This window comes from Centruroides sculpturatus, unplaced genomic scaffold (assembly GCF_000671375.1).
Source record: "Centruroides sculpturatus isolate CEXI.00-Female unplaced genomic scaffold, Cexi_2.0 scaffold73, whole genome shotgun sequence".
NCBI classification, from domain to species: Eukaryota; Metazoa; Arthropoda; class Arachnida; order Scorpiones; family Buthidae; genus Centruroides; species Centruroides sculpturatus.
In genome coordinates this window covers 1,146,172-1,169,220 of record NW_019384330.1, presented here as the reverse complement: position 1 = coordinate 1,169,220, position 23,049 = coordinate 1,146,172, and the positions used below count along the sequence as shown (strand labels likewise).

At 30.4% G+C, this 23,049-nt stretch overlaps 1 protein-coding gene across 1 annotated transcript in view; it reads right to left on the bottom strand.

The window, feature by feature from the left end:
- Window positions 1–23,049, bottom strand: part of LOC111629765 (Golgi-specific brefeldin A-resistance guanine nucleotide exchange factor 1-like) — a gene marked incomplete at its 3' end in the record, with an annotated part of 182,789 nt that overhangs the window by 35,634 nt on the left and 124,106 nt on the right. The window contains exons 15-19 of the mRNA XM_023373680.1: window positions 18,390–18,592; window positions 18,194–18,317; window positions 4,868–4,993; window positions 4,693–4,775; window positions 2,855–2,918 (exon numbers count right to left, since the gene is read on the bottom strand). Coding sequence (XP_023229448.1) covers window positions 2,855–2,918; window positions 4,693–4,775; window positions 4,868–4,993; window positions 18,194–18,317; window positions 18,390–18,592 — 600 coding nt within the window. The remainder of the gene's footprint in view (window positions 1–2,854; window positions 2,919–4,692; window positions 4,776–4,867; window positions 4,994–18,193; window positions 18,318–18,389; window positions 18,593–23,049) is intronic.

Genomic DNA, 23,049 nt, shown 5'->3' with positions numbered 1-23,049 from the left:
CAAAAAAATATACGTATTTTGGAAATGTTGAGTCGAATTAGTCTAGAATCGATTAATTTTATGAAAGAAAACCTTTCAAACAGCCGTAGTCCGTAAACTATGATTCCTACAAAATTGATTCATAAAGAACGGAACGTATCTACCGTCTTATAGGGGGATCTACTGTATTGTTTTTTATTATTTACAAAAGTATTTAATAATAAAAAAGATGTAAGCAATATTGCGTATGCTCTTTTGATTGTAACTGGCCTTCCTTTCTCTTATTTCTGTTTTTATAAAGTTGAAATGAAGTCTCTTTCAGTTCTGGTCCCTCACTAATTTGTACGATCATTTATCTTATATCAATGTGCATTTTTTAAAATACATGGGTACCATACATCCTTCAGCAGGAAAGACACCGACCCAGTATTTCCTTGAAACAATGTTACCACGTCCATCATTTCTCAAACTCGTCTGATGACCGTAGGCTTCAAGTATACCTCCCAGTGCTCAATGGTCACACAACTTTATGAGATTACCACAGATGATCCAGTGGCACACCGTTACATGCAATGAAATTTTTCACATCTGCATCCATCTGACCACTCCCATGTGTTTTTGTAATCCTGTAACATCCATCAAAAACAATAAACATGAAATCCTGCTCATTTGACATTAGCCTAAAAATTCTTTTAGATCTAAATGCTAAATAACTAATGACAAAAATATTAACTCTAAGATGAATTCTACATAATAAATAAAAACATTTGTTATTGTATTCGTAACACTTACACAACCAAAAATCCAGCTCCTGAAACACAAAATAATGGAGAAAAGTTGGCATCTCCAACAATACTAATAGAAAAAAAGGCCTTAATTGATACATCACAATAACTTAGATAACTACCACCAGGACATTAGGAACTCTACACAACCTTTGGATTGGACTCTACACACATCACAGTATGCAGTTTTGAAATGATGTATTGTCAAATTAGAACAATATTTTTGAGTACTGTGTCACTTTCTTCTCAATCACATAGGCAAAGATGGCAATTTCCATGCAAATATATTAGAGTTAACCAAATTAACTTGCCACTCCTCCTCCATTCATTTTGAATAGACAGCTTATCTTCAGTGCAGAGGTGTGCCTATGGGAAATCCATTTTCAAGTACATTTTATGAATTAATCATCAGGCAACAGGAAAATCATATTCTTCCATCCTATGAGCATGATATTGCCCTATATTTCAGATATACTGACAACCTACTAATTTTTAGGCATCATACATCAAACATCAATGTTTATCCAGATTCTTTCAATAACAATCCTTTTGAGAGGTATGGTGCTGTTCCACTTACACATGGAACAGCATCATACTTCTGTTGCCCATTTCCTGGATATCAACATATGATTACAGGATGTAGGGATAGAATATACACATCGATGTACTGCAAATCTGCTTACAATCCAATTTTCATCCTATCCTCCTCATATGATTCCTTCCAATAAAGCTTTGGAGCCTTAGTAAAAACTTAGTAAAAAGGAGGTTCACACACACACTATCAAAGAAAAAACTCAAATTGCAGTTTATAACCCAGCTGGCTATCCAGCACAGGTATCTGCCTACAATAGTAAAAAGTTTAGTGAACAAGCATGTGGAGCAAGACTAGAATACAGAAAAGACAGAACACAAATTCAAAGTAGCAGGAAGCAACAATCTTTCCTTGGCCTACAGAAAAACACCACACCATCTTCCTAGAAACACAAAGGACCCTTACAATAACATGTATCTTCCAGGAGTATACTCCTGGAATTGGAATAGGCAATTGAAAACATTAATTTTTCTTCATTCTTTTGTGTTTCACAAGCTGGATTTTTTGCTGTGTAAGTATTTTGAATATTATTCAAGACAATAGAGAGAGCTGTTAGCTACAATACATTGTGGATACAATAAGTCCATTAAAACAATGTCTGCAAGAATATCTTATTTCAATTAATAAAAGGCAAATTACTACAGCTTTAGCCACATATGCTTGAATGAAACGTGCAAGTGAACATCAATAATGCACATCTCATTCATCATACACAACAGCATCCTCTACTTAAGTATCTGGAAATACTTGAGATTTACAAGACCAATAGGAACAACATGGCTATCAACTACAAGGACAATAACATGTTATCTCCAGCTTGGAGGGCATTATTAGATATGTAATATTACTTTTACATCTTGATATTTACATCATGATACAAACACGTGACCATCGACTGCCAATCAGACACTGTTTTATATTTTAAATTATTACATTCTATTGCCCATTCTATTCTAATATCCATTTCTGAATACTTTTTAACTTGAAGATGATTGCTAAAGGCAATTGAAAACATTAATTTTTCTTCATTCTTTTGTGTTTCACAAGCTGGATTTTTTGCTGTGTAAGTATTTTGAATATTATCCAGTTTTTAGCCCATTTATTGTATTCATATTAAACAGACAAATTAAATGCAATATCATAGTCCAAGTGACATCACCTATAATATAATAAACAAATATANAGTCGTCAGCTGATGAAACCAGTGTTAAATTCATGGCTAGCAATGGCTGGTTTGAAAAATTCAAAAAAAATGCCATTCAAACGCCAAGTTTTTCTCTTTTTAGAACCGAATCCCAGTTTTTGTATTAAGTTGGTGTCTCCTATAACTGATTTCCCACAACGCAGTATTTTCAAGGAATGTATCTCCCGCATTGTAGGAGGCCTACCTGTAGTCAATTTATTTGGCTTTAAGTAAGTTTTCATAAATTATTAAACCCTTAATACTGAATTTAAATATATCTATATAAGTAGAATTATTACATAAAATATATTTCACCTTCCATAAATAGTTTTCTCGAACAAGACCACTTTGTTCTGCTGGCATCACTATCTCTTCATTCCTGTTCAAAATGTTCAAAATCAAAATGAATTTACAATATTTTTATATTTATTTGCATATAATTCATTATAATTTTAGTACTACAGTAGAGCATCGATTATCCAACCCCCGATTAACCGTCACACCAGTTAACCAACCATTCTAGTTGGCAAATTTCAAACGTTNTATTACTTTTACATCTTGATATTTACATCATGATACAAACACGTGACCATCGACTGCCAATCAGACACTGTTTTATATTTTAAATTATTACATTCTATTGCCCATTCTATTCTAATATCCATTTCTGAATACTTTTTAACTTGAAGATGATTGCTAAAGGCAATTGAAAACATTAATTTTTCTTCATTCTTTTGTGTTTCACAAGCTGGATTTTTTGCTGTGTAAGTATTTTGAATATTATCCAGTTTTTAGCCCATTTATTGTATTCATATTAAACAGACAAATTAAATGCAATATCATAGTCCAAGTGACATCACCTTTAATATAATAAACAAATATAAATAAATAAATTTAGCTTTTTTTATCCAATCATCTAAAGATGTAATGGCAATTAAAAATACATAAATATTTACAGAAGTTACATATCACATACCTGAATTTATTGTTCTATGAATATTATAGCCACCATTTCAGATTTATTACCTTTGTCAAAATTGGATGAATACAAAGCAAAAGAAACTTTTCAAGAAAGTCAAAAGTTAATGTTAAATTGTTTTCAAAGTTGTTCTCTTGATTTTTAAAATGCAAATCCAAATAGACCAATTCATACATACTACTACTAAATTATTTTTAACTAGAAAAATATAATATACTTTTTATCTTATTCCGTTGCTTATTTAATTTTGAATTTTGTATTCCATTAATGGAATTCTTTAATTCAAATTTGGTTCTCAACCTGAGGATGGTCTGTGAATCAGGATGAAAACGTTTGTTTTGAAATAAATTATATTTCATGGCAAAGATAAGGTGTTATTTTTATGTATAGTGATTTGCTGAGTACTTTATGATATTAAATGGAATAATGAAGTATAATTTAAATAATAACAGTTCTGAATTTAATATCCAATATTTTTTCTGTTAAATCTGAATATATGAATTATTTTATCATGTATCAATTAGCCATTTTATTATCTCTATTGTACACTCTTAGAAATGTGTGAAGCTTTGTTTATATAATAATTGCAAGTTGAGCATACATTTATTTAAATTCAGTAGAAATCTCTTTCAGTAGACATCATGATAAAGAAAGAAATAAGATAAAATTAAAAATTAAAATATTAAATAACCAACAAAGTAACATAAAATAAAAATATAAAAATGTAAAACATGTACATAGAAGTATTAAGAAATGCAATTACTAACACATCCAATAAAATTACTATTTTGACTGGTTAGAGCTCTTATTAAATTTCTTAACTATAAACTTCCATGCAGAGGAAAGACTTTCTGCATCCCTCGCATTTAAACAGCCTTCCTGTATTTTACTCCTATAAATCTGCAACTTTTCAGCTGTCAACGCCAAAGATGGGGAAGATAAAGGTTCTATTATATTTCTTGGCAAAGATAAGGTGTTATTTATATTTATGCCATTTAAACATATTTTTCAAAAGTAAGTTTTAAAAATAAAGTTTTCATCTATTTGAAAATTATTTGACATTATTATTGAAAAATAATTTTGTAGGCTTTTAACTTTTAAATAATGACATATATCCTATTTTTTGTTTTGAAAAATTAGTATATCGTCTAATAATCATAAGTACTGTACATACCTTATGGATACATATATTTCTTCCAACATTTCATCATCAAAATCTTGTCCTCCATTAACTCCTTTTAAATTTTTCTTGAATTCCTATATATTAAAAATATAAATCTGATGTTATTACCAAAATTTTAAGTTACATAAAAAAAACAAGTATTAATAATGAAACAACTTATAATTACCTCAACTGTCATAGGATTATTTTGTTTTTTAACATTATGATTGTGCTGATCTACATTCAACATAATAATAGCATATGCTAATGTAAAAGCTGCATCGTTATTATGAAAAGGTTCTGAATTGCTTTTCTGTAATAAGAAATTATGTAAAAAACAACCACATTAGCATGAGGAAATGCAACAACTTCTCTAAAGCAGAAGTTTCTAACCTTTTATTGTGACACATTTTAAAAATAAAAAGTATCAATGTTTTCTATATTGATTTACAAAATAAGAATAAACTAAAAATAGGTATTAAGGATATTTTCTTTTATTAAATATAGTAACAAATCACAATATTTTTCTAATTTTTACTTTAAAAGAATCACAAAGTTATTGCAAAAATGCATGTAATTAACAATAGTAATAAATTAACTAAAAAAATTAAAAATGAATTAATTATGAATGAATGTTTCTTGATATGGCTTCAACCCTTATAAAAAGAAATACAAAGGCATGAAAAAAAAACAACAAACATTATTTGAGGGACAATATAATATTTTATAGTGAAAATGCATAATGGAGATAGAGCCTGCTTTTTACTCCAAATTTTAATTTAAATTTGATTATTGTTCTTCTGGTTTTTCAGGAAATAACTATTGATATGAATTTATCATCATCACTATTGAGGATTCTGTTTTTACAATCTCCATTTAGCATAATTATGTACTGTGCATCCCTTACCAATAGTAGACTTGCCCTGCTCCATAAATGTAAGTGCCAACCACAACTCAAGCTTTTTTCATGGATAGTGAACATAGAGCCTGATTTTTACTCCTGATTTTCATTTAAATTTGATTATTGTTGTTATGGTTTCCAGGTCAATCTTTCACTCATATTTTACTTTTACCTCATACTTATAACTATGTTCTTCACAAATTACTGGAATACTTAATTAAATACCAACAAAACCTTTCCAGTAACAGAACTTCAATCAAAATTCTGAACATTTTCACCCTTCACCAAGGCTTGCCTCAGATTTTTAATGAAACCGAATTACAAAGTTGAATGTTAGAACGATGATGTTCGAAAATTAATTTTTTAAAATTTCAAATATCTCATCATGTATGGCAAATTTATACAGTTGATTAACTAAAACCGTAAAAGTGTTTTTACCTTTGTAACCTTTACTAAGCGAGAATGGGGTCCATCCGCATTGCAAACACATTTTGGAGCTAGCACATACCTTGTGCTATACCTCATTCTTTCAATTTAACAGCAGCACATACCTACAAAAATGGGGTGTACCCATGGGCAGCTCCCTATCAGGGGACCTATGCGAGTTAGTGGTGAGACAGTTAGAAGACAAGATCTTACCTATGTTCTTAGAGAACATCGTGGTTTACAAAAAATACATGGACAACATATTTATCCTATAGAAAACAAAGCCAAAGGTCAATGAATTTTTAAGATCTATGAACAACCACCCATACGGTCTTATCCTTAAACTGGATCGAATAAGTAACTGTAGTGCTCATTTCTTAGATGTCAGCATGCACCTCAACAGGGACCTGGTGGAAATGAGCATTTATTACAAACCAGGATACATACCACTATTCATCCCAGCAAACTCGTCTGACCTCTTCTCATATAAAATCACCACTTCCCGTACCCTAACCAGATGGACATACACTCATCATACCAATAGGCACAACACTCTGCTGGAGCTACAACGTATTGAAGATATAGTGGTAGAACACAACTACAGAAGAACCTGGTACATAGTTTAGCCCGCACCTACATCAACCAATTTGCTGCACGCAACAGTCCCAACACCCTGTCTACTTCTAACACAAACAAACAATACATCATATACTCCAGGTGCACCACAGTACAGTTCAACCAACATTTAAAATCCTTATACAAAGAGATTGCAGGCCAGAGTGGTACAGAAATTGCATACAGGAGATCCAGTACAATATACAAGTTGCTACGCAGCACAAAAAGTAAAATGGATCAAACCAGAGCCCCAGGAGTGTACTTTATACCTCTAAGAGACAATAGATTCCAAAGGGACAGTGTACATTGGCTCAACCAAATGATCAATACGTAAAAGAGTATGTGAACATTAATATGACCTTGCAAACAACAGGCATACCACCACTTTGTCCATGTATGCCACTCACCCAGAAGTATGTGGGACCTCCAGAACACCAAGTTAATCAGACAGGCCTTTCAATCAGATCATATTCGTAACCTGGAGGTGTTGGAAATATATCAAGCCAGCCTAACAGGCAATTGTATTAACTTTAAAGACTGCAATATGGTGGTGCATGCATCAAAGTTAACCCATAATAATTTCATCTTATACAATATGTATGGCTTAAAAATTTGTATGGATCATATGATCGCACTTTTACAGTTTTAGTCAATCAACCATATAAATTTGCCGTATGTGATGAGATATTTGAAATTTTAGAAAATTGATTTTCGAACATCATTGTTCTGACATTCGGCTTTGGAATTCAGTTTTGTTAAAAACCTGAGGCAGGCCTTCATGAAGGCCGAAAACATTCAGAATTTTGGTTAAAGTTCTGTTACTAGAAAAAAATTTTGTTTGTTTTTAATCTTATACTTAATTATAAAACTATTAGATCAAAATTGGATTATATCTCCTCATGGTGTGTTTTTGGTGTCTTGTGATATTCAAGTATTTTTTAAGCATAACAATTTTAATGTGTTGCTGTTAAAATTTTGTTTTATTTCATTTAAAATGATCCAGTTGTTTGTCCAAAATGTGAAGTCCATAAAGAAATACCCTACAAATTTGTACACCTTTTTAAAGGTGCACAAATTTGTAGGGTATTTGTGTGATTTGTGCAACTTTTTTGATCTTTTTATTTTTACAGAAATTTTGGAGACACCATTCTCTCATGATATTTTATATAAAATTGAACCATTGGGTTTAAATTCCGTATCTACATTCCAAACTGTTCAACGCAGAGGAGGAATAATGATGGCTTTTCCCAACCATTTGAAAGTCCTTAAAATATTCAAATATCAAGATTCTATTTTAGTGATTAAATAGACAGACTTCAATGTTATGTTATTATAGTCTATTCTCCCCACCCAAAACATATCACCATATATACAGGTATACTTCACCTTATGTCAGTAATTGGTGCCAGGAGAGGTGACTTAATTAAAACCCGTCACGCCCATATCCTGAGTTAACTCGGGCAAGTTACATAGCATTACATAAAAATCGGGCATTTGGGCCCCTAAAAGAATTTTTTTTTTTTTTTCAATTTTTGGATGTTTCTTAGGTCTCCAAATTTTTACGAAAATTTTTATCTGCGCAAAAAAATTTTATTGCAATTTTAATCAACCTTTACTGACGCACGATTAACGCTTAATTGTTTTTTAATGCAATTTTTTTTTATCAAATTTAATTAATCGTTCTAAAGTAGTAGTGCACGGATTTTACTTCAGTAAAGTTATTTAAAGCTACTTTCTGATATCAAAAACGATCTCCAATAGTTTTTTAATTTTTTTAATTAATAGATTTTATTATATATAAGTTTAATTAAGTTGGGGGGGTTCAAAAATCACAATAAAAATTTGAATTTTTTAAAAATATTTTAAAATATATGGCCAGCTAGTATTCACCCCACTTTAAACCCTTGTCCTCCCGAGACATCTAAGAGAATGTCCCGGGAAATCCGACACCAGCTGTTCTCAAGGTCATCCAGCTGTGTAAACAATGACTCATAGGTGTCAAATTTCACAGAAAGGAGAGACAAAGGAAGTTAAACATTGAAGCTTTTTCTTCAAAATTAACACATTTCTTTCGTTTTTTTCAGTTTTAAATATTTTTTCTGTTTAATTACATTAATATCAAAAATTGGAAAGTCCTAAGGGGGTTTTAAGTCGAAAAACAATGTAAGTCAAATTTACTTGTCACTAGGCTAAACCAGAAATAACCAATCCCAGTTCTGTATTTTATTTATATATGCATTTTTAATAATATATGATTAATGAGAATCTATTTTAAGCTCACAAACAAATAAATTTTAGTTTTTAATATAGTACAGGAAAAAATGTCATCTAAATTTACAAATATATGTACAATACGTACATACTTGTAAATATGCATGTTTACAATTTGGCGATCTTTACAGTACATCACAGACTCTTTATTTGTAAATATGATTTGCTCTAAGACATTACAAAATAAGATGATTTTGTAAGGTTAAATAACAAATACAGTTATTAAAATTATTTTGCAATAGTAAAAAATAAACTAATTTATGTTAAAATTACCAGTAATGAGTGATGCTGACAACGATGCCAAACAGTAGATATTGGAACTAGCATGAAAAATGCCAATATTAAGCTCTTAAAGACCGCTAAATAAGATGACAACACAGAGTCACAGATGTTTTCATATTTCGTTCTCTACGATTTATGATGATTATATTAACATTTACTGTAAATATATGTATTTTAATATGCTATTATATGCTTTTAACACTTTTCTAGTTATATTACGATTTCGATATTTGTGGCGGACAGACATAAAGTCAAATAAAATGACTTACACTTGATTTTTATTTTTCCATACATTTTTTTTGACAAACAACATATAATTGAGAATGCCATAACTTGAGGTATACCTACAGTGACCATATTTTTTGGGGGAAAATAAAGGACATATCGAAGAAAATCAAAAAATACCTTATAAAATTCATAAGTTTATAACATTTATTACGAAAATAGTAGCATACAACAATGCATACATTAAAATTTTAAACAATCTGAATTATTACACATACACACATTGTAAAAATTTAAATAACATTAATTTTGATACTTTTCAGTAGAATTATTTTTTTTATAGCGCCGTTTCACGCTTTAAAGTCATAAAATTCCATACAGTTCATTTGAAAGTTGTATTTGATGGAAATACATGCTTCTAATGTGCTTACTTTTAAATCAGTTTTTTCATTCGTCCACATATTATTCACCAATGAAAATATTCGTTCAACGGGGGCATTAGATCCAGGGAGACAAAGAAAATTCTACGATTTTACAAATGTTTTTGAAAACAATTTCTTTTGCTGTAAAATGTTCAAAAATCTCAATCCACCTTTGATGGCAGGGCTGGTTATTCTGTCACCATTCGTCGATCTTTTCGTTTGTGACATATTTTTTTACACATGAAACTTCATCAAATAATTCACCGTCGAGTATATTTACGGACCAATGATTCGAAATAAAGATATAGCTTTCCTCTACTTTCGCCCACAAAGGGATTTCGCATAATGTGACCCATTCAAACACCTCTATTTCAATAAAAAACATGTCCCAATTATTTAGATAATCTATGCACGTTTGATAAAATGTGTACACAGCATCATTGAATTTTTTGGCTTGTATATTTTCTGAATTTTCTAATGCTAAAACCACTTTTCTAATAACAATAGGAAGAAACCCCTCATTTTTTCTTTCAACTAACTTCAGCTTTAATTAACAAGTGTATCATCCATCAACTAGAGAGTTAAAAAACTATCACAAAAATCCCCATAAGAGTGTCCACCCCCTAGTACTGTCAGTGGGCCGTTTGGTTGGCGACACATTGCACTACTGCACTCTATGTAGCAATGCAACACTGGTCGTGATGGTGTATATAAAACTAACTTCTTCAATATATTATTAAAAAAATGTTTTTTTAACTTTGCGTCAACTTTACAAAATAAAGGACAAAATGCCTATTTTAGAAAATAAATAAAGTTAAAGGACAGAGCAGTGAAATAAAAGACTGTCCTCTTAAATAAAGGATGTATGGTCACTGTAGGTATACCTGTACATTCTTTCAGCAATTCCTTCTTTCTTTTAAACCTTAAACAATTTTGAGATTATACTCTGTGGCAATTTTAATCTAACATAACATGACAATCTTTGAATACCTCATACTCCTATTTAGATGGCACTGAAAATTTCTTTTTAAATAACATTTATTTATTTTTTTTATTGTAAACAACATGTTAATTTTCCCTCCCATTGTAATTCTTTTTTAGATTTGGTTTTTTCTTTTCACTCTCAAATTATTGCTTATCCAACTTCAGGTTTTCCATTAGATCATAGACCTATCCAAACAATTATTTATAAAGATCAAGGCATTTCTTCATATAATAATGTTTGTATTAATATTCATTCTGCATCCCCATTTATTCTGCTGTTAAATGGCATCAACCCTCTACTTTTCTCAGTTCCTATAATTGGTCATTTCTTCTTGACCCTGTCTTTAGTATTAAACAGAAAATGCAGAAGACATATGATCTTTTTATTTCCTCTTTAGGGAAATTTTTACCATTCAAAAAAGTCAATATTGATAGTCAAAAATGGCATTCTCAGTTTTTAAAAAAATTATGAAATCATTCTACAACATTGTGGTGCCAACAGAAAAGAGAAGGAAATCCCAGAACTCTGTATCTACACCAAGTTACTACTAACCATTAACAAAGACAATGTAAACTCAAATACTTAAATTACCTACAAAGAATTATAACCGACTTTGTACATGATCCTAAAACTCTTTGGCAAACAGTTCCTAGATTTTCTAAATCTAAAATAAAATATCATCTTATTGAAGATAATCATGTATATAACATATTTAATAATATTATATCACATTATTTTAACTTACACCCTAAAACACAATATCAACCGCTAAGTATAAGAAATACAAATACAATAAGACCCCGCTTAACGATGCCTCGCTTAACACTGCTTTGATATAATGTGGTCTGCTCAAAGCCTAAAAAAAGCTCAAAATTTATGCTGATTTAAATTATTGCAGCATTTCATTGATTTGTATATAATACAATTATTTGTGAACACAAACCAATCAGCAAAAGGTGGCAAAGAAGTGTACTTTCTTTAAATCTATGTTTGTTTGGTGCAATTTTGGAAAAAATATATCAACATAGATGTCATAGGCAATATTGATTCACTTGGCAAGAATTAACTGATAAATGCACAAATGAAGTGTGGAAGAAGTTATGGCTGAAGGTATCCAAGATTTCTCGACAAGAAGAGCCTATCGCTGGATCATTAGATTGACCAAATTCAACCTAATAAATATAGCAGGGCTAGGAGATATAGACAAACAGGATATTGTGGAGTTACAGCAGGTTTCTGGTGAGAACCTTACCAATGATGACATTCAAGAACTGGCAGAACATGGAATTCATGTGGAACTGGAAAATAGAGATTCTGAAAACGAAAAAACCAAAAAATTTCTCTACACATTTCCTCAGTAAAAGTTTGATAAGATAACTGAAATCACCGATCAAATTGTAGCGAATGATCTAGGTTTTGAAAGGAGTGCAAAAGCAAAATGAGGCATTTTGGATGTGATCTTCTGCTACCGACATTTGCCTAAGGAAAGGAAAAAAAGAGACAAATGAAACTTCACAATTTTATCGCAAAAGAACAAGAATTTCAGAAAAGTCAGGATCTTCATCACAAAAAATGAATTTTACATTTCTATGTGCATAAGTTTGTGTTATTTAACATATATTATTATACAAATTAATATAAAAATAACTTAAAGTAAAATTTGTTTATTTTTTGTATTACATGTTCCTCTATCCCTATTTACTCTATGTAAAATGACCTTGTTTAACGCTGTTTCACTTAGCACTTTGTTGTCTAGGAATGCATCCCCCGCATTAAGATGGCTCTTACTGTATAAATCAATCAAGTTTTACTTTTTCTAGTCATTTATTTTTCTTTTCTCTCCATTGCTTGCTACTTCTACATATAGTCCCGATAGTATTCCTTCCATTTTTTATAAGAAATTAGCACCTTTGTCTGCCTTCATTTTCCCTCACCTATTTCCCCAGATTCTAGAGTTCAACTACATACCTGCCCAATGACATCATTCAGTCATTTCTGTTGTCCCAAAAAAAAATAACTTAAACTCTTCTCTAACTGTACTTTGTAAAAACAACTAAACCTCAAACAAAAAACCTTTATTTGATTCTTCAACTCTAAAGTTAAAGAATCAAATAGTCTCAGTGGCATGGAGAGCGGGCGTAATATAAATATATTAGTAAACAAAAAGGATGGTTTAAAGAAATAGGCACAATTGTGGCCCTTTTAATGGTTATAAGTTACTTTATTTACATATTTATTTATTCATTTATTATGTTTGTATATACTTAATTTATATATTTGTACTTGTTATTATCACATATATATTGTAATTTTATATTTACGAGATTGTACACTAGAAAGTTCAAATTTAAAAACATTCCAAAACAAATTTTGTTGTATACAAATCGAAAGCATTCAATTTTTTTCTCGAAGGAGAACTTTAAAAATGACCAAAAACGTTTGAATAGATAATAAAATGGTTGCATATTAAAAGGTTTTTTGTTTGAGGTTTAAAATAATTTAATTCTTATCATCCAATTTCTTTAGCCCCTGCTATGTTAAAATTATTTGAAATCTGCCTTTATAAAATCATTTACCTCCCAATTACTTTCTGTTTGTGTCCCATTCAACATTCTGGTATAAAACATCGCTCTACTACAAGCAATCTCCTCGAAATTCAGTACTGTATATCATTCTATCAAATTTCGAGTTAAAACTTTCTACCTACATATCAATATTGCAAAAGATTTTGATTCTGTTGTTTTAAATATTCTGTTAGACAAATTATCTTCCAAATTTAAAATTAATGACATTGTTTTCACCTGGCTTAACAATTTCTTCCTATTATGTACTCATCAGATAAAGATTTCCAATTTTTACTTTTCACATTTTTTACCACTGTTAGGAAGACTTCAGAGTTCAATCCTTAATAATCTACTGTTCATGGTCTACATAAATAAAGCAATTTCTAGCGTTTCTTCTTCATTCATAAATGCATATGCCGATGATATTAAACTATGAAATGCAGTGTATTAAATTACAATGCAATGGCATGCTGTCCTTGGAAGCGGTGGAAGTGCCGCTTCCCTTGTATTATCTAAAATATAAAGATATATTGTGCGATTATTTTCATATTTTAACATACTTTGAATTAATTAAAATTAATATTTTATTAAAACTGCATTATGTACCTTATTACAAATTTCTATACAGATGAAAATACGATAAGATCGTTATTGTATATTCAAATATCAGTGGTGGAATGAAAGTGCTGTATTGTTGAAACTGGGTCAGCTTCCAAGCAGCCAGATTATAGGCATTTATGCTTTACAGAGCACCAACCTCACATGGTTTAGCTGGTGGAAGCTACACACCAAAATATCGCATAATGTTTCCAATGATTCTATCCAAGTCTGGTTCTGGGTTGTTAGCCACCTGTGTGCTAACAACCCAGATATTTGCCCCATTATGTGAATCACAAGTAGATTTATAACTTAACCCAACCGATAGAAGTTTACTGATATGTTTTTATGATAATTCTGTATAGTTGATAATAGTTTTAAAAAAAGCCATTAAAATATTTGATATTTATTCTACTCTCCCATCTTGTATTACTTACAGATTTGAATGTTAAACTAGTGATATTACTATTTAATATGTCCCATCTATAAGGGGATGCAGAAAAAAACATGTACAATTCTTGTACAAGGCTAAAAAAACAAACTATTACTTTGGCAACATCATTTACAACTAAATTTAATGAATGAGACAAACGAGGTACAGAAAAAAAGCTCTAAAATTTATTTTCCTTAAATTTACAATTTATGTATCCGTTGTCATAAAAGTTTGTCTTTCCGCTTCTTTCCCAAGACTACAAATATTCAAGTACAAAGTAATTGGTTTTGACTTATTTCTACTTTAGTAGTAGTTAAATGATTAAGATATTAGGGAATTATGGACATAAATAAAACCCTGCTGAAAGAGCCGGAATATTACTTAAACAAAAGCTTAACCGAACCAATCTCTAGCAGAGTACAGTGGGGACTGATTTACTCATAATACTGGATGTAATAAAGACAGAAATTTTTCCAGTTCAATGAGAGTGACCAAAAAGTTGTAAATTTTGGAACTTTCCGTGGACACCTGTTCCTAAAACGAATTAGTTAGAAAACAAATGACTATTAAGTTTAACATATTTAGATTTTTACAGCTATGGTGAGAAATGTTTAAAATTTACAATAATCCTGTCGCATCCTTTAAGGTGTACTAGTGATGCAACAAAAGAGGCATTTGACATTGACCAGTATCAGCACCCTCAGGATTTGGCAGTCCGCGTGCATGCATGCACTGCACACATACCAGGACAGTCTCTGATTCCATCCATTAGCCACTCATAGGGAATTATTTGACTAAGTGAATTGTTTTAAGATTTAAAGAGTAAATAATATTTTATGTTATTTTTATGTATGTTTCTTTGCAAAGCTATATTTAATTATAATTTTCTTTAAAATTATATTCATACACAATTGAATAAGATTTTGTACCAGGTATGTAATCTACCACGCATTTTATTTCACAAAGTAAGTTTTTATAATTTTATTTTTAATTTTAGTTCTTATATCGTGACTAGCAATTCTGAATGTAATTGTGATATTAAAAATACATTTAGAGAAATCTACGATTTTTACTGGCTTATCAAAAAAATGAATACAAATGGATACAGAATTAACTGATTGCCCCCTGGAAGTCGGCTTCTTACAGAAACACAGCTTCCCTATCATCAAATGTCACGGCATGCCACTGTTACAATGTAATATTAATAAACTTAATACCTTAATTAAGAAGATAAATTTACAAATAAATTCTGGCAAGACTAAAATAATGATCTATAACATGGTAAAAACATCAACTTGCAATACATTTTTTATTGATAATCAAAGATTGGAAACAGTTGAAAGTTTTCAGAATTTAGGTATAATATTTTATTCAAAACTCTTTCAAACTGCATATAGAAAATTTAATTAAAGTAGTCTCAAATTGTAGGGGAATGCTTTAGAAAAATATTGAAATAATTTCTAGTAAAAACAGAAAATTATTTTTCACCAACATATAGTCTGTAATAGACTATGCCCTTCCTATTTGGGCTTCTGCTCCTCCATCTACTACTCTAAATAAATTTATTCAGAATTGGCTAAAATTTACATTTTACTTAACATTCTAACCTTCCATTTACAGACTGTCCAGAAAACCTTGACTCAAAGAATCTCTTGATGCAATGCTACCCAATATTTTTATGGAGGAGGCATTCCAAGCATTAAGTTCCACACATCTCCCCTCCTCTGCCACCAACTACAACAAATGAAGGTATGTACAATGCTATTTTATTAAATTAAGTTTACATATTTGTTGCTTTAATTATAGATCCAACATTTTCTTATATTTTCATCAAAGAAAATCATTTTACAAATAACATTACAAAAATTCTGGAGGCTAAAACAGATAAATTGTATTTGCATTAATTTCTATGGGAAAAATTCTCAGTTAATGAACACAGTTGCAGAACAAATTAAGTTTGTTAACCAAGGTTCCACTGTATACAAGTTTCTACATAACAGTAAGGATGATATAGACCAGCGTTTCTCAAAGTGGGCGATAACGCCCCCTTGTGGGCACTGGAGGCTTTCAGGGGGGCAGTAGAAGACTCAATGAGAATTGGGGGCATTAAGGAAATCTAGAGAGGCGACGGCAGACAAATTCTATATATAAAAATTTGACGGAATATATATAAAATGTTGACATTTTATATATTTTTTATTTTTTATTGAAGGTCACAACTTGAATATTTCTAACACATTGACTTATATTTTAGCTCAGCGTTTCTCAAAGTGGGCAATAATGCCCCCTTCTGGGCGATGAGTAGATCTAGGAGGCGCTGGAGGCAGGGTATTGAACGGTGACCAAAGGCAAAATTGGGGCTGATAAGAGGAAACATTGCGTTTAATGGTTTCCAGATGATGAGAACAATGTACAGTAAGGGCACAAAGTGTGAGATTCATAGAAAAGTTTTCCTAAGAATATTTCCAATCCTTTTCTCACACAAGAGAAAATGGGTTAGGGGGTGTTGGGTATAACTTTACGGAACAAAGGGGGCAGTGGATCGAAAAAGTTTGGGAATCACTGATATAGACTATAACAATACACTGAGCACATACTCCATTCCAAAAAAATGAAAGATTTGAACACCAACTTGTGTACATAGGTTTCAAAAATAATTGTTACAACACAAGCTCAAGGAACACAAATAAAATGTCAACAATAATAACCTAACAACTACTTTAGCACAGTTCACAATGGAACCCAGGGTGTCCATAATACTAATGAAGCTAAGATTATAAAATCAGCCTTGGACAAGCAGCATTTAAGATCACTTTAAACACTAGAGATCTACAAAGCAACTTTAAAAAACAAATGCATTAATTATAAAATCTAACTCCCTTTCTGGTGCCTGGAAGTCATTCTTCTACACCACCTAGAAACAATCAGCAGCTTCATATGGAGAAAGAACATAAATTACTAAGGCCCAATAAGTACTTGATTACATTCAATAATAATTTTGCAATATTTAAATTACATGATGTATTTTAAAATATACTTATTTTTATGGATTGAATATTTCAAACTGAAAGATTAATATCATAAAATGCATTTAACATCCATCTGTGGAATTTCAGTTTGATGCATTATTCAAACACTGTCGCTAAACCTGAAGTTGGTTTATAAATAAATCAAAAATGTTTGTTTGTTTATCTTAAATACACCCAAGCTGAAAAAATATGAAAGGTATGGTTTCAAATAAATTTGTAATACAGCAACTCATCGCTTAACTCCATTTCATTATAATATCGTCGAGGAAAGATGTACATTCATGATAATTTATAATCATCATCAAATTTTCTTATAAACAGTAAAATTGATTGTTTAAGGTGGGAAATAAAGGCTAGAGGTTGCGAACATGCTCCAATTAGAACAATGTTAACTAACTTATATCTTTTTATCATTTAGCCTACAGTATAATTGGTTTTGTTATACATTGTTGTTTTCAAGAACCTATCAACAATGTTAAATAAGAAATTGCCATAATTGAATTATTCAATTCAGGCATCGCAGTGAATACTAAAGAACATCATGCAGCAAAACTTTGGAGAGTTTGAATACTGAAATATGACTATATACAAATTTCAGAAGCTAGCAGTTACTTAAATCATTAAATAGTAATAATTTAATCCAAAAAAATTACACTATAAATAATAGTATTCCAAACATGATGCAAGTCAAAAAATTAAATTAATAAAAGCATTTGAAATTAAATCTCAAATAATAAAATATTTAAATACTTAAGTGTCTTACATGCCAGTGTTCAGCAAAATGCTCTAATAATAATGAGATCAAAGGAGCTTCTCCTGGAAGTCTGAAGGTTTCTAAATATTGCCTCAAAGCTTCATCAATACGAAGATCTTCAAAAGTAAACGATCTGATAAATAAAATAATTACAAATTTGCAAATATATATAAATTTTATTTTAATAAAAACAAAATATTTTTACCTGACAAATGCTTCAAGAACTTTTAGATTCTTTCTATTACTAAGATATTCACCAATCATTCTCTTATCTAGTTGTGGATTATCTCTTAAGAACAAAGCTACTTCTGAAGGATTTAAAGGATCCTTAAGCAAGCCATGCTCTTGAAGAAAGGTAATACCTTTACTTGGTTGATTATTAAACTGTTCTGTCCCTACAGCTAAAAGCTGAAAAATGTATTCAAATTACTTTTATTTTCATTTAGTTATAATTTTTATTCTATTGTATAACACAAGTATCTGTAAGTTATATTAATTAACTATGACACACTGCTTAACCAAAACCTTGAAATTCCACTAAATATTTGACAAACAATTACCAACAAAATATGACCTAATTGAACCTATAACTGGCATGTACAAAGTTCAATCTTCCAAAACAAATGTTTTTCTAACCCCTTCTGGGTTCTTCTTCAGGTAAATCAGATGGATCTAACTTGAATACAAAAATTTGAACTAATCCGAACGCTGTTCTGTTTCAAATGTTTGGTTCGTTTGCGTATTCTGTCACATAACATGTTTGAAAGTGCTCGAACTTAACCATCAATATCCAAATGTTAGTGAAAGTTATGTCAAAATACATAACATACATGAGTGTGAGATAAAACATCAATAGTAATCTCACACGTTCCCCAGTAGTTTTTATTTAACACATAATAAATAGTATAATGCTATCACTCTGAAATGGTTAGAGCAGATGGAAATTTTTAAGGTGTATGACACATCCTCTTGCATTAATACAAGAGACGAGATTGGCCTTTCCATGGCATGGCAGAACTTACTGCATACGGAGTGATACCATTATACTATTTATTACGTAGTAAAGAATAAAGAAAAAATTATGGGGGAACATGTGAGATCGTTATTAATTATTTATCTCACTTTCACGTATGTTATGTATTTTAACGTAACTTTCTCTTGAGTTTTGACATTGTTCGTTAAGTTCGAGCACTTTCAAACCAATCACATGATGGAATACTCAAACGAACCCAGAAGGGGTTAAGAAAACATTCGTTTTTTGAAGATTAAACTCTATATGCACCGGTTATAGGTTCAAGTAGGTCATATTTTGCTATATACAACTTGATGTGCAGTTGCTGATTTATAAACAATTTCCATCTTACTGAAAACCCGCAGAGGATTTAATTGTGTTCTATTTAGGAATGTGTCACAAAACATGATATACTATAAATTTTAAAACAGAGATAAATAAATCTAAATAAAAATAAACATATTGTAACATCTTAAAAAGTGTGGTAGAAGAATAATAAAACATCACATTATGAAAAGAAAAATACATGGAATGAATATGTATGAAAGTTATAAAATGAGTAAAACTAAGAAAATGATTTATTCAAATATGACTGCAGTTATAAAGAACATCTAACTCAATATTCTAAAAACCAGCAAAACTGCAGTTATATTTTGATCTTTAGTCTGAAGATAGTCAATGAAAGAGGATGAAAACATTCGCTTGACAAGTGAAGAACAATTTTGCTGGTTTTTAGGTTATTGAGTTAGATGTTCTTTATATATTTAATCAGCATTCAGTAATCGTCCACTGTGAGTACAGTTTACTGGTTGATGCAAACAGCAAAGTACTGTAATTCATTGCTTTTAATTGTGATTGTTAATTAATTATTGATTGAAAATAAATTATTGATTGCTTTAATAAACATATTTCTCTTATTATCCACCTGTCTCTCAGCAATTGCAATTAATTATAACAACACAACTGAATTTTTGCCAAGCATAAAATTATTTTATTTCAAACGTTTTCAACCTTTTAATTATAGGTCATCCTCAGACTTACGATTATCGTTCCAAAATAGAACGTAATGTTTTTCAAATAAATTTCATTTTTACATTTAAAGATTTAGAATAATTGCGTATATGAAAAAATAAATAAATACAATAAATAAATAATAGTAAAAATAAAATAAAATGGCATAAATAAATAAATACCATATAGAAGGCTAAGTATAACTATTACAAGTTTTAAGGGTTTTTAATCCCCATACTTTTTTCTAACATGTACTTCCATGTTGTTGGAATTGCATTAGCATCCTTGGCATTTAGGCAACAGTTTTTTATTTTACTTTTATATATTTCCATCTTTTCCATTCCTAATGCAATAGTTGGGGGATTGGACCTCATCCCATTTTACATTCGCTCCTTCCATCTGCGCCATGATTGCTAAAATGGTGTTGTTGTGCCCTTTATTAACATTGTATCTGTGTTCTCGCAGATGTATTGCTAAGTTTCTTCTGGTTAAACCCATCATAATCCTTTGTTACTCTTAATTGTTGATTTTCAAATGGTATTTTATACACTCCAGCTTTCTCTTGCATTTTTACTCTGTCTTTATCATTCCTTAGTAAAGTGTAGATGCTCTTTTATATACCATTTTTGCATTTTTATAAGTACTCAATTCATTCATCACTCCTCCTATATGCTTATTGTATGTGAATTTGTTAATTGCATCTACTTTAGTATTTTTTTTGCCTTTATGCCAAAAAAATCAATTGATGTTAAGAAAAGTGGATAAAACCAAGCAAATGATAATTATGGAAATAAAACGTTACAACAAAGCCATTAACGAATATATTAAGAAGACTGAATGTGAGATTGTGGATGAAAAGATAGTCACATTAATGAACAAAAAAGTTAAAAAGCTTGAAAAAGCACCATTTGTGTCATTCCTGACATTCTTAAAAAAGTTGTCGCATAATCCCAGCCCCTGGATGCCTAGAATCTTTGCATTCACAAAGACACACAAAGAGAACAAGGAAATCAGACCAATGGTGGAAAAATGTAATGCACCAACATATATAATAGAGAAGTGCTTAAAAAAGTGCATTTATGAAGAGCTAGAGGAACATAATTATGAGGCTTGTGATCCAAATAAGGTGGTAAAAGAATTGCAAGACTTAGCTTTAATGAACGATGAAATAGGTACAGTGATGGATTTTGAAAGTCTATACCCATCCATGAATCTAATATCTTGTTTCAATGCACTCATTGATTGAATTTATGGTCCAACACAATCCAATGTTATTGACATACTCAGAGGACTTAAGTAATCTAGCAGATTTGATGTGCTACCAATCCTTTTTTGGATTCAACAGAGTGACATACAAACAAAAGAAAGGTGTCCCAATGGGAAGTCCCATGTCAGGACTCCTTTGCAAACTAGTAATATGTAAACTGGAAAAAGACATCCTCAGAGATTTCACAGAGGACATTATATTCTACAAATGTTATGTTGATGATGTGTTTATAATTTGGAAAGATAACAGACGAATTGAAGAATTTTTACCTGCAATCAATAGTAACGATCACGAATTAAAACTAAAACTAGAACAGAAAAACGATACTCATCTCCATTTTTTGGACATTAATTAATATAAAATTTAAACAAGGAGATGTGGAAACAGCAGTGTATACGCAATTATTCTAAATCTTTAAATGTAAAAATGAAATTTATTTGAAAAACATTACGTTCTATTTTGGAACGATAATCGTAAGCCTGAGGATGACCTATAATAAAAAGGTTGAAAACGTTTGAAATAAAATAATTTTATGCTTGGCAAAAATTCAGTTGTGTTGCTATAATTAATATTTCTCTTAGTAATGGAAAAAGAATAGTATACTTTTGCTAAGTTTTGGAACCTAACCCCATGTTTTGTATAGAACCGATTTGCCTAACATGCCACTTTTTTGGAATGTAACTACTGTGTTATATGAGGGATACCTGTATTTAACTAAATATGTAGCAATATTATAGCCTGATAATTCAGCAGTTTGTTTGGCTTTAATCAAAAATGGGTTTTTGAGATAACATTTATGTATATAAAAATATTACACAAAATAATATAATTTTGTTAATGAATTAAATGAAAATAATTCAAATATATATCAGTTTTATTTGAATAATAGCCACAACTACTGTTTTTTAAACTGCATATTTGTAGTTTCATCTTTCACACACAAAAAAAAAATTATACTATAAACATTTGAACATTTTAAAATTATAATTTACCAGGGCAGTGAAATTGTGTAAAAATCTACCAACTCCAACTTGCCTTAGCATCTGATTCCAACTCGGGGTGGACATGTTACCAAAATAGATCCGGAAATTCTGATGTCATCATGTGACCACAGAATAAAAGATTCAATAAATAGAGTTCTAATAAAAGATAGAATGAAAAACTTCTTTATTAAAAAGTTAAAAACTCCTCTAAGTAATGACACAGTCAATATATAAATATGTATTCAATAATTTTATTTTCCTGGCTGTTATATATAACATTTTCAAATGCTAAGCCATTGGTACAGCCTTCTAAACTTTCATAGACTGTTACATATAAGAGGAAAAGTGTAGCAATCGGTCAAAAAAATGACCCCTCCGAAATTTTTTCATTTTTGGACTCAGGACACATTGAAATGTCAAGATATGCAAAAGATTTGGTTTTTTTCCTGTATATATGGATGTTAGACTGTGTGTGTAGGGCACAATTTTGTTCACACTGTTTGAAACCTAATAACTTTTCAAGTTTTTAAACTGAGTTGAATGATTTAACATAAGTTATTAAGCTTCAAAGTGGTTAAACTAAATCATGCCC